At 42.9% G+C, this 17,830-nt stretch overlaps 1 protein-coding gene across 9 annotated transcripts in view; it reads left to right on the top strand.

Moving 5' to 3' along the window:
* Positions 1–17,830, top strand: part of EFR3A (EFR3 homolog A) — a 189,989-nt gene that overhangs the window by 65,829 nt on the left and 106,330 nt on the right. For 6 of the 9 annotated variants that reach the window (XM_073330113.2, XM_073330112.2, XM_073330111.2 and 3 more), the window contains 3 exons: positions 10,585–10,661; positions 13,645–13,772; positions 14,833–14,983. In XM_073330113.2, coding sequence (XP_073186214.1) covers positions 10,585–10,661; positions 13,645–13,772; positions 14,833–14,983 — 356 coding nt within the window. Of the gene's footprint in view, positions 1–8; positions 28–10,584; positions 10,662–13,644; positions 13,773–14,832; positions 14,984–17,830 lie in introns of those variants that run through there. The other 3 variants (XM_073330116.2, XM_073330117.2, XM_073330119.2) reach the window with 3 other exon arrangements.

Here is a 17,830-nt window from a genome sequence, read left to right as displayed (position 1 = left end):
TGCTCCATGATTTTTCCAGGGACTGAGGTGAGGCTGACTGGTTTATAGTTCCCCAGATTCTCCTTCTTCCCTTTTTTAAAGATGGACACTACATTTGCCTTTTTCCAATAGTCTGGGACCTCCCCCGATCACCATAGATTTTCAAAGATAATGGCCAATGGTTCTGCAGTCACATCAGGCAACTCCCTCAACACCCTCGGATGCATTGCATCCAGCCCCATGGACTTGTGCATGTCCAGTTTTTCTAAATAGTCCTTAACCTGCTTTTTCACCACTGGTGACTGTTCACCTCTCCCCATACTGTATTGCCCAGTACAGTAGTTTGGGAGCTGACCTTGTCTGTGAAGACCAAGGAAAAAAAGTATTGAGTACTTCAGCTTTTTCCACATCATCTGTCACTTGGTTGCCTCCCCCACTCAATAAGGGTCCCACATTTTCCCTGACCACCTTCTTGTTGCTAACATACCTATAGAAACCCTTCTTGTTACCCTTCACATCCCTTGCCAGCTGCAACTCCAATTGTGCTTTGGCCTTCCTGATTACACCCCTGCATGCTCAAGCAATATTGTTATACTCCTCCCTAGTCATCTGTCCAAGTTTCCACTTCTTGTAAGCTTCCTTTTTGTGTTTAAGCTCACCGAAGATTTCTCTGTTAAGCCAAGCTGGTCGCCTGCCATATTTGCTATTCTTTCTGCACATCGGGATGGTTTGTTCCTGTGCCCTTAATAAGGCTTCTTTAAAATACAGCCTGCTTTCCTGGACTCCTTTCCCCCTCATATTAGCCTCCCAGTGGATCCTGCCCATCAGTTCCCTGAGGGAGTCAGTCTGCTTTTCTGAAGTACGCTGCTCTCCTTTCTTCCTTTTGTCAGGATCCTGAACTCGACCAACTCATGGTCACTACTGCCCAGGTTGCCACCCACTTCTATTTCCCCTACCAATTCTTCCCTGTTTGTGAGCAGGAAGTCAAGAGGAGTATGGCCCCTAGTTGGTTCCTCTAGCACTTGCACCAGGAAATGGTCCCCAACACTCTCCAAAAACTTCCTGGATTGTTTGTGTACTGCTGTATTGCTCTCCGAGATGTCAGGGTGATTGAAGTCCCCCCTGAAAACCAGGGGCTGCGATCTGAATACTTCTGTTAGTTGTCTGAGGAAAGCCTAGTCTATCTCAACCTCCTGGTCTGGTGGTCGATAGCAGATGACCTCACGTCTTCACCTTTGTTACTCTCACCTCTAAACTTAACTCAACAACTCTCAACAGGCTTTTTTCCAGTTTCATACTGCTCTCTTACATACAGAGCAACTCCTCCACCTTTTCTCACCCTCCTGTCCTTCCTGAACAGTTACCCCCTCAAGTCTCTATTATTCCAGTCTATTATCATAGTTCCTTGACTGTGCCAGGACTTCCAGTTCTTCCTGCTTGTTTCCCAGGCTTCTTGCATTCCTCTACAGGCACCTAAGATAACTGGCCGATTGCCCTACTTTCTCGGTATGAATCAGGAGGCCTCCCTGTTGCACCTTCCTCCTTGTGTTTCCTCCCGGTATCCCATAAAATCATAGAATATCAAGGTTGGAAGGGACCTCAGGAGGTCATCTAGTCCAACCCACTGCTCAAAGCAGGACCAATCCCCAACTGAATCATCCCATCCAGGGCTTTGTCAAGCCTGACCATAAAATCCTCTAAGGAAGGAGTTTCGACCACCTCCCTAGATAACCCATTCCAGTGCTTTACCATCCTCCCAGTGAAAATTTTTTTCCTAATATCCAATGTAAACTTCCGCCACTGCAACTTGAGACCATTGCTCCTTGTTCTGTCATTTTCCCACTTACCTCAGGGCTTAGCTCTCCATCCCCAGGTGAACCTAGTTTAAAGCCTTCCGCACTAGGTTAGCAAGCCTGCCTGCGAAGATGCTCTTCCCTCTCTTTGTTAGGTGGATCCCATCTCTTCCTAGCAATCCTTCTTCCTGGAACAGAATCCCATGGTCGAAGAATCCAGAGCCATCTCTCCCAACACCAGCTGCGTAGCCACACATTTACTTCCACAATTTGATAGTCCTTACCTGGGCCTTTTCCTCCAACAGAGAGGATGGACAAGAGCATGACTTGTGCCTCAAACTCCTTTTATCCTTCTTCACAGAGCCACATAGTCTGCAGTGACCCACTCAAGGTCATTCTTGGCAGTATCATTGGTGCCCACGTGGAAAAGTCGGAAGGGGTAGTGGTCCGAGGACTTGATCTTCTTGGCAGACACTCCACCACATCCTGAATTCTAGCTGCAGGCAAGGAGCACACTTCTCGAGTTTCGCAGTCTGAACGGCAGATGTATGACTCCATCCCCCTTAAGAGGGAGTCCCCGACCACCACTACAACCCATCTCCTTCTCTTGGGAGTGGTGATTGTGGAACCCCCATCCCAAGGACAATGTATCCCATGCCTTCCAGTTGATGGGGTCTCTTTCTGATCCCTTCCCTCAGATGTCTCTTCCAAACCATTCGCCGCCATAGTACCTGTGCAGAAAGCCTGAAAACTGTTTCTCTGTCTGCTTTGGGACTACATGTGTTCTCCTCTTTCTTCTTCTGGAGGTCATATGCTGCCAATTTTCTTCTCTGTTCTGCACTGCCCTCTCTGATTCTTCAGCATGCTGTCCCTGCAGTACCAAACACTGACTTCTATCCAGAAAGTCTTCATTTTCTCTGATGCAGTGCAGGATTGAAACTTGGGTCTCTAGTCCTTTAACCTTCTCTTCCAAATGGAGACCAGCTTGCACTTCATACACACTAAGGCTCTTCTATCCTCTGGGAGAAAGACAAACATGGCACATCCTATGCAGGTCACAACAGCTAATTGCTCACTATCCATGTTGTCTTCCTTCTAAGAGCTTCTTCAGATGTTTTATTTCCTGCTCTCAGAAGCTTGAAAGGCAAGATCTCTGTGAGAACTCCCCCTAGGGAAACTCCCTCTGTTTGCTTCTCCTCTGGACTTCTCCTCTGAACTTCTCCTCTGCAGTTCTTAGTTCACAGGCTGGATTTTCCTTCAGCATGGGACCACTCCCCTTAGTTCAGTGTCCTTCAGGTATTCACTGATGTTATGAGCAGAGAGATGTAAGGTGAAGAGGAGAGGTCATTTGTGTGTTTTGTGTTCTCTCTTCTTATATGCCAAAGTCCTTGCTGGGTCATGGGGTTAGGCAGTTCCATGATGTATGTGCTCTGCATCAGTCCTTCACATATGCAGAAGGTATGAAAAAGAAATTTATAATTCATATGAAGTTCAACATGTCTTCAGGGATGACATGCAAATCTTTTGTTTACAGTCCCCACCGATGGCAAATGCATAGGTAGCTAATAGCTTTCTAACACCTTTGGTCAGTCCTTTGTTGACACTGAGGAGCTAGTCTATGGACGTTTCCCAGAGCTAAAACATATTTCAGTAACAATCATAAAGTAGAACCTTAACTTCACACACACTGTTGCTACACATATTTCAACCGTACAATAATGTTCAGTAGATTATGCGTTTTCAAATGATACCCCACAAGGCATCCATTGTACATAATAAGGGCTATCGATTAATCGCTGTTAACTCATGCGATTAACTCAAAAAATTAAGTGTGATTAAAAAATTTTATCATGATTAATCGCACGGTTAAACAATAGAATGTCAAATGAAATTTATTAAATATTTTGGATTTTTTCTACATTTTCAAATATATTGATTTCTATTACAACATAGAATACAAAGTGTACAGTGCTCACTTTATATTATTTTTATTAATATTTGCACTGTAAAAAGGACAAACAAAAGAAATAGTATTTTTCAATTCACCTCAGACAAGTACTGTAGTGCAATCTCTTTATTGTGGAAGTGTAATTTACAAATGTAGATTTTTGTTTTGTTACATAACTGCATTCACAAACAAAACCATCTAAAACTTTTTAGAGCCTACAAGTCCACTCAGTCCTACTTCTTGTTCAGCCAATTCCTAAGGGTACATCTGCAGTATGCAATTATTTCGAAATTATTCTATTTGAGTTTTTGGAAGCTATTTTATGCATTCGGTCTTCTATGTCCCCACTAAAGCGCGTGATTTCAGCTGATTGCGTCCACAGTACCAAGGCTAGCATCGAATGTCGGAGCGGTGCACTGTGGATAGCTATCCCACAGTTCCCGTAGTCCCCGCTGCCCATTGGAATTCTGAGTTAAGCTCCCAGTGCATGATGGGGCAAAAACATTCTCACCGGTGTTTCTGGGTATGTCTCATCAGAAAGCTATGGCAGACAATCATTTTGCACCTTTTTGACGTGCAGATGCCATACTGCTTTCAGCAGACGGTGCACCGCTGCTCTCCTGCTACTATGAATCCACCTCTCCAACTCAACTCTGCTCTGCCATCGTGAACCAAGCAGCACAGCTTCCGCTGCCAACTCTGCTCTCCCGCTATTGCCACGCTTCTGAGCTTCTCCATGTTGTCTGTCCTGAGCTCCTACCTCTGTGAAAGCCACAGAAGACAACCATTTTCAGCCTTTGTTCAGCTACTGTGAACCAAACAGCACAGCTTCTGCTGCCACTCTGCTCTCCTACATTTCACGCCCTTTTTCCAGGATTACCCATGCAGGCGCCATAGTCATGGAGCCAATCAGATCTCCACTGCAGTTTTGACCATTGTAAATACCTCGCGCATTATGTAGCAGTATGTGCAGTATCTGCAAAACCGGGTGAGGAAGTGACGATCGCGCGATTACTATACTGATGAGGACATGGATACAGACGGCACGGCATGTGGCGATTGGGAGATCATGGTGCTGTTGGGCCAGGTTCATGCCATGGAACATCGATTCTGGGCCCGGGAAGCAAGCACAGACTGGTGGGACTGCATAGTGTTGCATGTATGGGATGATTCCCAGTGACTGAGAGACTTTCGTATGCGTAGGGCCACTTTCATGGAACTTTGTGACTTGCTGTCCCCTGCCCTGAAGCGCAAAGACACCAAAATGAGAGCAGCCCTCACAGCTGAGAACCGAGTGGCCGTAGCCCTGTGGAAGCTTGCAATGCCCGACAGCTACCGGTCAATTGGGAATCAGTTTGGAGTGGGGAAATCTACTGTGGGGGCTGCTGTGCTGCAACTAGCCAACATAATCATTGACTAGCTGCTATCAAGGGTAGTTACTTTGGGAAATGTGCAGACCATTGTGGATGGCTTTAATGTGCTGGGCTTCCCTAACCGCGGCAGGGCGATAGACAGAATGCAGATCCCTATCTTGGCCCCGGAACACCGGGGCGCCAGTACATAAACCACAAGGGGTACTTTTCTATGGTGCTGCAAGCACTGCTGGATCACAAGGGACATTTCTCCGACATCAACGTGGGATGGCCGGGAAAGGTGCATGATGCTCGCATCTTCAGGAACTCTGGTCTGTTTGAACTGCTGCAGGAAGGAACTTACTTCCCAGACCAGAAAATTACTGTTGGGGATGTTGAATTGCTTATAGTTATCCTCGGGGACCCAGCCTACCCCTTAATGCCATGGCTCATGAAGCCATACACAGGCACCCTGGACAGTAGTAAGGAGCAGTTCAGCTTTCGGCTGAGCAAGTGTAGAATGGTGGTAGAACGTGCGTTTGGACTTTTGAAAGTGTGCTGGCGCAGTTTACTGACTCCGGTTAGATCTCAGCACAACCAATATTCCAATTGTAATTGCTGCTTGTTGTGTGCTCCACAGTATCTGTGAGAGTAAGGGGGAGATGTTTATGGTGGGGTGGGAGGTTAAGGCAACTCGCCTGGCGGCCAGTTTCGCACAGCTAAACAGGGCGATTAGAAGAGCGCAGCAGCGCACGCTGCACATCAGAGAAGCTTTGAAAGCCAGTTTCATGACTGGCCAGGCTACGGGGTGAGAGTTGTTTGTTTCTCTTAAAGTTACCTGCCCCCTATAATATATAAGGAAATAAAGTCACAATTGTTTAAGAACCGTTCTTTATTATTTGTTGCACAAAACATTGAGAGAAATCAGAAGCTAGACAGGGGAGGGGGGTATTGGTTTCTGGACTTGTCCTTCCCTCCTCCTCCTCCCCCCTAACCCAAGTCAGAATTTAGGACATGCCAGCTTTCTGCTGCTTGTGCAATCCTCTGGAGTTGACTGTGTGGGTTCCCGTAGCCTGCCCCTCCCCTCCCCCCGTGTTCTTGGGCGTCTGGGTGAGGGGGCTATGGAACTTGGGGAGGAGGGAGGGCGGTTATTCAGGGGCTGCAGCGGCAGTCTGTGGTCTTGCTGCCTTTCCCACATTAGATCCACCATACAGTGGAGCATGTCAGTTTGCTCCCCCATGAGCCTGACCATAGCATCTTGCCTGACCATAGCATCATTGCGCACATCCCTCCTCTCTTCGTATTCATGTAATGCTTTACATGACTTCGCAATTGTTTGCCTCCACGCATTCAACTGGACCCTATCAGTGTGGGAGGACTGCATAATCTTGGCAAATGTGTCATCCCGAGTTAGTTTTTTCTGCCTTCTAATCTGGACCAGCCTCTGGGATGGAGTAGATAGGAGCCACATTGAAACATTTGCACCTGCTGCAGGAGGAGGAAAAGGGAGGGTAGTATTTTAAGATACATTTTAAAGAGCAAAGGGGACACTCTTTCTCAGTGAAACAGGCAATTCATAGTACACAGCACATGTTCTTTCTGTACAAGGTCTCGTTTTGCCTCTTATACTGAAGTGCCTGCCACATTGGTGTGAGTAAGCCATCACATGCAGCCAGACAACAGAATTCAGCTTGCAGGCAGCGGCCAGGCAACAGAATTCAGCTTGCAGACAGCCTGTGGGCTCTCTGGGATGATCGCATCACACAACGCCCTCCCCCGCCCCGACACTCCCCTCCCACCGCGGGGCTCCGATGAGGCTCTGAGCAGGGATGAGCCCTTTAAACTAAACGTGAACAGCCCAGTGCCACTGGGTTTCCCCCCTTCTCATGGCTCCGATCAAGCTCTCTCTCACTGGAAGTGCCTTCTCCAGGGTCATGGTCCGGGAGCATGCTTTGGGAGTTGGGGGAGGCTATTGGCTCCAGCGTTAAAAGTAGTTTCTGGGTATGGGGGAAAACAGATTCCCCACTTGCTGCCTGTGCACTGTCCTCCTCCTCCTCTTTGTTCACCAAAAAGTCATATTCCTCGCTCCGTGCTACTCCCCCCTGCAGGTGTCCATGGACAGTGGTGGGGTAGTGGTGTCGTCACCACCCATAATAGCATGCAGCTCATGGTAAAAGCGGCATGTATGGGGCTGTGACCCAAAGCGCCTGTATGCCTCCCTGGCTTTTTGGTACGCTTGCCCTGAGCTCCTTGATTTTTGTACGACACTGTTCTGTGTCCCTGGACTAGCGTCTTTCCATCATGGCCCTGGAGACTTTAGCGTACGTATTTGCGTTCCTTTTTTTTGGAATGTAGTTCTGCCATAAGATTCGTCTCCCCAACATGCAATGAGATCCAGTACCTCCAGTTCGAACCATGCTGGAGCTCGTCTGTGAATCTGGTACTGTGTGGTCTCTTGAGATGGTGGACTCTGCATGGTCGCCTGTAATGGTGGACTGTGTTGATGGTCACTTGTGCTGATGGGGACCAAACAGGAAATTCAGAAGTTCCTGGGGCTTTTACTGCCTACCTGGCTAGTGCATAGGAGTTCAGAGTGTTGTCCAGAATGTTCACAAGGGAGCATTCTGGGATAACTCCCGGCGGCCAATATCGTCGAATTGCATCTACAGTACCCATAACCCGGAACTGCAATCTCAATTTTAGCGCTACTCTGCTTGCCGAGGTGGAGTACAGAAATCAGAGTAAACAGCCCTTTAAATCGAAAAAACTGGTTTGGTCGTCTGGACGGAACCAGTTTTATTTCGAGGTAACTCGGCTAATTCCAAAATAACCGCATACTGTAGACCAGGCCTAAGACAAACAAGTTTGTTTAAATTTACGGGAGATACTTTTGATTGCTTCTTACTTACAGTGTCACCTGAAAGTGAGAACAGGCATTTGCATGGCACTTTTTTGTAGCCAGCGTTGCAAGATATGTTAAACATTTATGTGCCCCTTCATGCTTGGGCCACCATCCCAGAGGACATGCTTGTTAAAAAAAAATGCGTTAATTAAATTTGTGACTGAACTCCTTGGGGGAGAATTGTATATCTCCTGTTCTGTTTTACCTGCATTCTGCCATATATTTCATGTTATAGCAGTCTCGGATGATGACCCAGCACGTGTTTGCTTTAAGAACACTTTCACAGCAGATATGACAAAATACAAAGAATGTACCAATGTGAGATTTCTAAGGATAGATACAGCACTGGACCCAAGGTTTAAGAATCTGAAATGCCTTCCAAAATGTGAGAGGGACAAGGTGTAGAGAATGCTTTTAGAAGTCTTAAAAGAGCAACACTTCCATGCGGAAACTACAGAACCTGAACCACCAAAAAAGAAAATCCGCCTTCTGCTGGTGGCATGTGACTCAGATGATGAAAATGAACATGTCAATCTACACTGCTCTGGATTGTTATCGATCAGAGCCTGCCATTGGCATAGACACATGTCTTTTGGAATGGCGGTTGAAGCATGAAGGAACATATGAATCTTTAGTGCATCTGGCATGTAAATATCTTATGAGGCCAGTAACAATAGTGCCGTGTGAACGCCTCTTCTCACTTTCAGGTGATGTTGTAAACAAGAAGTGCCATCTCCTGCAAATTTTAACCAAACTTGTTTGTCCGAGCGATTGGCTGAAGTAGGACTGAGTGGACTTGTAGGCTCTAAAGTTTTACATTGTTTTATTTTTGAATGCAGTTTTTTTTGTACATTTGTAAGTTCAATTTTCATTATAAAGAGATTGCACTACAGTACTTGTATTAGGTGAATTGAAATATACTATTTTGTTTTTTACAGTTCAAATATTTGTAATAAAAATGAATATAAATTGAGCACTGTACACTTTGTATTATGTTATAATCGAAATCAATGTATTTGAAAATGTAGAAAACATCCAAAAATATTTAAATAAATGGTATTCTATTGTTTAACAGTGTGATTAATTAAAATTTTTTTAATTGCGCGATTAATCACGATTAATTTTTAATTGCTTGACAGCCCTATACAAAATATATAACCATATAAAAGTGCTGATTATAGGGTACAGGGTGTCATATGGGATACAGAGTGTAACAGTTCCCTGTTGTATTTTCATGTAACATGCACTAAAAGTCTTCAGACAAACAAGAGGACAGTATCTGTTCCCTAATAACAAAGGAATTGCAGTAAATCCTGAAATATAAAAATATTTAAGTATGTTTTGCCATAAACTTTAGGAAGGGATACTAAATATGTAGTAATACTAGAATATTTATTTTATAAAATAGTGGCTTGATGATTGGGGATATAGTAGGGAAGAACAGCACCTGTCTTAGGCTATGTCTACTCTAGTCACGCGTGAGTGCTGAGAGAGAGCTCTCCCAGCGCTCCTGATAATCCACTTCCATGAGGGGAATAGTTCTGAGCACTGTTCACACTAGCGCTTTAAAGCTCTCAAATTTGCTGTGCTTGGGGGGTGATTTTTCACACCCCTGAGTCTGCAAGTTAGAGCGCTATAAAATGTAAGTGTAGACAAGCGCTTATAACCTGGGAATGCGGAAAAACATCATATTCTTCCTTTCAGTCTTTGGGGGTCAACTGCACTGGGGCTGAAGAAGTGGTGAATAGTGGAATTTGCCCCCCTAGCTGAGTAGCTTCCCTCTCCTGCTGCAGAGATAATAGCTGCTAGTTGTAATCTCTCTGCTTCTCCTGGAGATGCTTTCATCTGTGAGTGTAGGAAGTTCTAACTTTCCCCACGGTCCACTCCTTCACTTACTGGCTGTTGGAGGAAAAACTGCAGTTCTAAAAGGCAGATTTAGGGAGGAAACTGCCACTGCTCCCTCCTGGCAGCAGATCAAGATGTTACTGTGAGGAGGTGGTTTCGCTGCTTGACTGCCGCTGTTTTACCCAGATGTTGTGTCTTGTCCCACTTCTACAGATGGAAGTTTTTAACTTTCAGGCCCTGGAGTAGGATAGGCCCATATTCTACAAGTCTTTATGCCAATGCACATCATCTTCTGGTGGAATTGTTGCCTGTTATCTTTCTGACAGATACTGCTTCCTAAGGAAAACATGGGAAGGTGTGCAAAAAATTAGCTATATTATAATATTTAATTTTTGTTTGTTTTAACTCTATTTCCACAAATGACCTTTTTCTAGAAAGTGAGGTTGCAGAGTATAGTTACCCTTTAACTTCTTCCCTGTATGTGTAACCTACATCCTCCTGGGTATGGTGCTCTGTCCCCCTGTAGTGGCATCAAGGCTACATAGAGATTGAGTCTGCTACAGCATTAGCGAAGAGCCATGTTTCTTTTAGCTCATATAGTAGAGGTTCAGGCACTAAGCTTCAGAGGTCCCAGGTTCAGTCTCACCGATGACCTGGGTCTGTCCACGTAACATTTGCTTGTACTCTTCCTCTCTTAAATGACTCTATACAGCTTCTAAAACATTCACCTTCTAATAACCTGTTTTTTGGCAAATGTTTTTCTAGGAGTATGCTGTTGCTGTGCTGCTTTGCGCCCTCGTTACAAACGTCTGGTGGATAACATATTCCCCGAAGACCCCAAAGTAAGAAATGATTTAATTAAACTTTAACCAGAATTCTTAATTTGAATCTTCATTTACTAAAATATTATTGTAACAGAAATAGTAATATTTTGTAACTTTTAACATACTTTTTGGAGAACGAAAGGCATTCAAATTTTAATCTGCTAGAGCATTCTTCAGTAAGAGAGAAATCTGCAAAATTGTAATCCAACTGTTTGGACCACAAATATTTAATATTAAACAGAATTTTTGTTCAGATATGACCACAAGTTTGAACGTATTTGCTTTTCTCTGTGTGCCTAGCACTTCTTAGTTTTCTGTCTTTTTGAAGTATATAGTTTGGTTTAACCAATGGATGATGAGCCAATTGTTTTTCATCTTTAGTTGTCCATATGTATTGGTTTATTGTGACTTCATTTGGATCCACATAGTACAAACTCTTTCATGCCATGTTACTTGAAAATATAGTTCCTTCCTGAGTGTTAAGTACTGATGATGCTAAATATCTAATACAGCTGAATGTTTGAAACTAATCCAGAGTTTCTTTAAATGGTGGAAGATCACTTTCAATGTCTTACCAGATTTGTACTACCTTTTTCTTTTTTCTTAAAAATGAAGGCTATGAACAGTTTGGAGTTGTGTGTGTAGGTCTGGCATATGTATGAGGCAGAACGTGCAGCATGTGTGTTCTTCCTAGAAGGTCCACTATTATCACTGTGGGCTAGCTACCTAAGTTTTGTAAAATATCGGCTGCAGGGGAGAGTTGTTCTTTTCTGTGGATCTGATATCTTCAAAGCATGGATTTTTTTTTTTTCAGAGAAAATAGTCATTCAGAAATAAATTCTGTCTACCTATGAGAGGGTGATACTGATGGTCTGTTTTCTATATACAGTCATAGAAACCAAATACTTCTTTAAACAAGTTTGGTACTAGTCGTATATATAGGCACCAACTTCTCCTGGTGCCGGTGGGTGCTCGACTCCCAGCCCACCCCTATTCCAACCCCTTCCCCAAAGTCCCGGCCCCAACTCCGCCCCCTCCCTACTACTATTGGACTCCTTCCCCAAATCCCCGCCCCGACCCTGCCTCTTTCCGCCTCCTCCCCAAGTGTGCCGCGTTCCCACTCCTCCCCCCTGCCTCCCACAGCTTGTTACACTGTGAAACAGCTGTTTTGTGGCGGCAAGCGCTGGGAGGAGAAGTGGAGATGTGGTGCGCTCAGGGGAGGAGGTGAGGTGAGCTGGGGCGGGGAGCTTGGCTGCCGGTGGGTGCAGAGCACCCACCAGTTTTTCCCCCTGGGTGCTCCAGCCCTGGAGCACCATGGAGTCGGCGCCTATGCTGCTATAGAGAAACGTTTCTGAACATCTAAAGTTGTACTAGTAGTGCTGTGTGTGCTCTCAAAAGCAGCCCTGTTGCAGCAATCTGTCAGACTTTCCTATTGTGCTGGTCGGTGCACAAGGTGAGGGAGGGCAGGATATTGTCCAGCCCACAATGTATGACACTGCAGATGGTGGTAGGCCTAATTTTGCATGGTAAAATGTTAATTATTGCATGGCATCTAACTGTGATCTCTTTAGACCTCTGGGACATCTTGATACTAAAGATTTTTCTTTTTCTAATGATCCATTTAATATATCATGGACATTTTCTCCTGTGACTGTTCACACATAAGTGAATCATTCTTGTGAGACTTTGAGAGAAAATACTCTTCTTTTATATAATTAATATTTGACTTAAATTGTGAGTTTTGAATTAATGAATCTGAAATATTGTTTAAAAACTATGCTGTTTGCTGAACTGCCGGTTAAACTGCTTTATAGTGTAAAATAAGTTGGATGATAGTAGACAATCACAGATCAGTGACGCAGCCAGGAAAGGGACTTCAACAAGAGTACAACTTACTGCACCAGTAGCACTGCAGGAATGTAGTTATCACTTTCAGGGTTACAATGTGGCATATCTAATCACCATTACTGTATGTTCTTCCATAGTTATTGATCCCTATATTCTCCAGTTTATTTAAATATGAAATTATCAAAGTGTGGAAGAAGTGAAGAAAAATTCCTGCGCAATGATCAGGTCATTCTCCCCTTGAAGCTGATGCTGGTGTACAAAAAGGAACCACAATTTTAAAGATGTTACTCTAGTGGAAGAGGACTGAAGCTTCTGGTTGAAGGGGCTGAGACCCTGATAGCGGCTAGACTTTTACCTTGATGTCAGTGAGAGAACTGGACAAAAAGCTTTGGGGAAAAAATAATTCGTGAATAACCCTTTTTCCATTGAAAAAAATTAAGAAAAATGTATGTTGTCTACCAGCTGTGATTGGTTATTCAAATGAGCAATATATTTTAATCCCTGTTCCATCTCAGCTCTAAAAATTAACCTGTGATAATGCTGAGTGCTCTTTGTATGTCAATAACTGTAGCTGGTACTTTGATAGTTAGAAATATCAGATGGCTTCAGCTCCTTAAACACCAGCTGTAATACAGACAAATATGAAAGCAGTGGCCTTGTACAGAGAAGAGTCAGAACTGTTAAGGCATGATATTGGAGCAATGAAACATTTAGACTGCAATTTCAGTTATATAAAAACAATTTTAGCCTGAAAGGATTAACGTGACACACTCACTTCTGAAGTGTTTTATTGAAGTAATTAATGGCTTTTTGAAGGACTCTTACTTAAGTAACAGAAATTGGACTTTGGAAAAATAGTATGTCTGAAGAAAGATGTCACAGCTCACCTATAATCTGCCTCTGTTAGAAGGAAGGGGGAACACTGACCGCACACTTCTCTGAGAAGTACTGGGCTTAATCTTTTACTTTGCCATTTATGTATTTTAGGCCCTGGACAAGCTTGTTAATGAATAATTTAACATATTCTAGCAAAATGGCATATTCTACTTTGTATTAGCCCCAAACCTGTGATTTGAATTGGAAAAGTGAAAGATACTTCAGAAGCTTAAAACTATTACTATGAATTAAAAAACAATCTCTGTGGTATTCCTAGGATGGTCTTGTTAAAGCTGATATGGAGAAGTTGACTTTCTATGCAGTTTCTGCACCAGAGAAGCTGGATCGAATTGGAGCTTACCTAGCAGAGAGACTGAGCAGAGATGTTGTGAGACATCGCTATGGGTAAGGGATTCGGTCACTGCATAAATACTGAAGCTGAAAGTTAGCTGTTTTTCCCCATCATTATTCTGGTTCAGTCTACAAGACATATAGAGTCAGAACCTTGGATATTGTTCATGCTGCTGGGCAGGGAATAGCCAAAATATATTGAAAGTAAAGTGAATTATGAAGTTATAGGTAATGTTGGATGTGAAAATGACCTGGATTTACAAATCAAACTTCTAGACTCAGCAGGACATATTTCCCAGTATACTAAGAGTGTTTTCTTTTAATATATCCTTCAGTTCTTCTGTTGGAGCTATAATTGTGTTATAAGCTAATTGTCTGACTTCACAGGTGATTGTCCTTAATACTTGAGCTAAATTAATCCTCCTGACCCCAGGGGAAAAGGTTGAAAATGGTCTTTCCTGTATTTTCCCAAAGAGGGAATAGGGGAGAGGAGTATATAATGAAAATAGAGATAGGAAGAGACCATAAAGTTAAGAGATTAAAAAAATGAAACAGACAACACATGGAATTGGAAGAGAATGTTGCTGCCTGGCAGTTATTGTTGAAGATAAAGGGGTACAGATGTAAAAACAACTACGAATTTTTTTTATGGAAACGGTCAGTATGTGAGTGACAGTAAACACATCTCCTGATCAGCACTCTTCCCTCTCACTAACACGCTCTGTGTAGATTGAGATGTCTCCTTAAACTATGGAAGTTTAGATACATTGCTGTCTTGTCATACTGGGATTTTGGTAGGCTGAAAGCCCTCTCCTGACTGGAAGAGTGGTGCCTTTAATATAAAATAAAAAGTAGGAAAAAATAAGATTAAAAAATATTTCTACAGGAATACCAAGGAATCTTTACCTGCTTTGATTTGTTTTGAAAAATATACTTCTGAAATAAGTGGAGAATATTAAGGTGATGTGCCTTACACCTATCTGACATATAAATTTCTTTTTTTTTTTTTTTAGTTTTTGTAATATGGGCTTAAATAAAAGCATGTAAAAGTTTGGGCCAAGGTAAATATGACACAATGTGCATCTGTATGGATCTCTTCTCCATTTGCTTTCAGGTATGTTTTAATTGCCATGGAGGCACTGGACCAACTTTTAATGGCTTGCCATTCTCAAAGCATTAAACCATTTGTGGAAAGTTTCCTTCAGATGGTGGCCAAGCTGCTAGAGTCAGGGGAACCAAAGCTGCAAGTTCTTGGAACCAATTCAGTGAGTAAACAGTTTGCTAACCCAAATCTGAATCAAGTTCATAGAAGATTGGAGGTGGTGAGAGACTGAATACCAGCTGAACATCTGGCATGACAATCAAAGGAAAAAACATAATGAAAGCCTGAGATTGCATGTAGTTAGTTCCTGTATGACCCATATGAATGTATCTATAAGCAGCTTAACTGTCAAAATAATCCTTATCTATGGATATTTATCCTATTAAAAGTATAAAATGATTTTCATAGTAAAAGTTGGAGGTGAATGCCTTACTCATGAATACAACTAATTTTATTTGGTCTTTTTCCCTTTACGGGGTCCATCCAGTCTTCCTCTGTTTTCACTGTAAAGTAGATTCTGCTTAGTTTCCCCAGGCGTGGGGCATGGAGACAGATAGTTTGGCAGCTAATTTTGAACAGCCAGATACCAGGGCAACAAGAGCCCAGCAAGGACCTCTTCATCTCTGGGAGGCTTTGAAAGCCCATTTCAGTAATGAGCCACAGTAATATTTGCCGGTTATCTGCATTCTGCCTTCCCTTACCATCCCCTCCATTGCATCGATTTTCCTGTACCCAGCCCAAACTCCCATGATTAAAATAAACGAAGAACCTTTCTTTCTGAACGTGTTTACTTTTATTGTATACACACAAAGAAACAGAACGGGAAACTAAGTCTGACTGATAAAATTGGTAGGGGAGAAACCAAGCAAGTCAGATTGTTTTTCGAAAGCAAAGCCCAAGGAATGGGCTCCTTTAGTTCTGTGCGTCCTCCCCTGGTGTTGAGTGGAACGGATGCTGAATTCCCCCTGCCTCCTGGAACATTTGGGGTAGGGGTATTGTGAACAGGGTGATGCTTCCAGGCAGTTCTGCAAGGCCTCCAGATGGAGTCTAGCCTCAATCTGCTTTTCTTGAAGCTCAACCAGATATCTCAACATCTCTGATTGGACCTTCATAATCCACAGCATCTTTTCCTGTGTGGCTCCTCTGGGATGCTCTCCATGTCCAGTTTCTCAGAGAGTGAAATCCTCTGGACTCGCTCCTCCTCCTCCAAAATGTTGTCCTTGTTGTTGCCTGTGGTGGCCCAGGACTCATACTCCTGGGAGATGTCCACACTGTGTTTGTGGGGGTGTAGTGGGGTCACCACTGTGAATCGCATGCAGTTCATGGTATAAATGGGATGTCTTGGGCAGAATCAATGCCTAGCAGCTGAGCAGTGAAGTTGTAAATGATGTTCAGAGCAGTCACAGCAGAGCATTGTGGGACACCTCCTGGGGGCCATTTGAGTCAAACTACACAAAGGTGTGTCTGCGCTACCTCTCTGTTGACCCATCAATATCAAATTAAGAGATGGAGTAATGAAATTGCTTTTACAGGCAACTTACGTCAGTGGAAGGGACCTGGTAGTATCGATTATTACATCTATTTATTATGTCTATTTAAGGCAGCTTCCATAGACTTAAGTTTGCAGTGTAGACAAGGCCTGAGAGAGAGAAGTCATCCGAACGATATAACCCCCTCTTCTGTCCTCCATAGAAGGTGTATCATGCACCACAAAACCAAAAGCCTTTTATATTTCTTACATTTATAGGAGAGTGTTATTGTTGATACTTTAAAGTTGTGAAACTTTTAACTCTAGCTTTTAGTACCTTTTAGTAAAATTTAAACTGCCATGAATTGTAGGTACCTTTTGCTTCAGTTCTATTAAACTTCTACATAAGAATGGATCTGGTCAAATCACTTGAATAGGCTCTGAAGATGTTTGAACATTTGTGAACATGTTAAAATGATGATGTCTTCCTTTTTTCCTCTTTCCTGAACTTCATGGTTCATTAAACTGTAGAAGATTGATTTGTCTAAAAAACCCATTTTGAAGACAAGAACCTAATTAATTACACTGCCACATAATTAGCAATGCTATGAAATGAACAGTAGGACAGCAGGTATTTGAAGCCTATTTCTGAAGCCCTTAGAAAGAGGAAAGCTTTAAAAAAATTTTTATAAAATAGTGTATCAAGAGAAACCTTTTCTCTATTACTTATGTTCTACAATGAGTGTCTGTGGGCTGTTCTCCTTCAGACAAATGAGTGGCAATAGACTTTAGAACATTGGTTTGATTGTTATTCACTTTCTTACCATGTGACAACCCAGTGTATTCTGCTTCCAGGAAGAACAGTTTTGTACAGTATCTCAGAATTTAGAGTCAGCTATTTCAGTGATACTTAGAATATAGTTGTTAGAAATCTGCTAAATTTAAACTGGAACTACAGCTCTCAGTAGGTAAAATGGCAGCGACGTTGTTGGGTACGGAACTGATGTTGCAGAGGAAACAGGAGAAAAGATGCAGGGCAGAGGAAGATAATGAATGGTAATGGTTTCATTATATCTCCCTCAAATACAGAGCTCTCACCTTTAAGTTTGTACAATGCCCCTGAATTTTAAAAATATAAAATATCATGGTAGTGACTGCTGCAGATTCCACATGGCTTTTCCAGTCATATCTGGATGACCTGTTGATACAGGCCAGTTCTAAAGTTCAGGGACCATGATGGAAGGGATGCGCTAGATCAGTGTTTCTCATCCTTTTTGATACCAGGTACTGACTTGCTGCCTTCCTAAACTGTATCAGGGAGATCTCAGGTATTGGCACCAGTCCACAGACTGGTCATTGAGAAATACTGCTCTAGACTGTGCTTGGTGATCTGTAAAGAAGTGTCAACTCTGTCTTCAAGTTTGGCTCATTTGGGGACTTTGAGATAAGAACATAAGAAAATGGTCACACTGGGTCAGACCAAAAGTCCATCTAGATGCTAAAAAGATACTAATTTCTTGTCAGATGTACAGTTTGAATTCT

This window comes from Lepidochelys kempii, chromosome 2 (genome assembly GCF_965140285.1).
Source record: "Lepidochelys kempii isolate rLepKem1 chromosome 2, rLepKem1.hap1, whole genome shotgun sequence".
In the NCBI taxonomy this organism is placed as follows: domain Eukaryota; kingdom Metazoa; phylum Chordata; order Testudines; family Cheloniidae; genus Lepidochelys; species Lepidochelys kempii.
The sequence above is the reverse complement of the archived record's forward strand: the minus strand, read 5'-3'. Positions and strand labels throughout refer to the sequence as shown.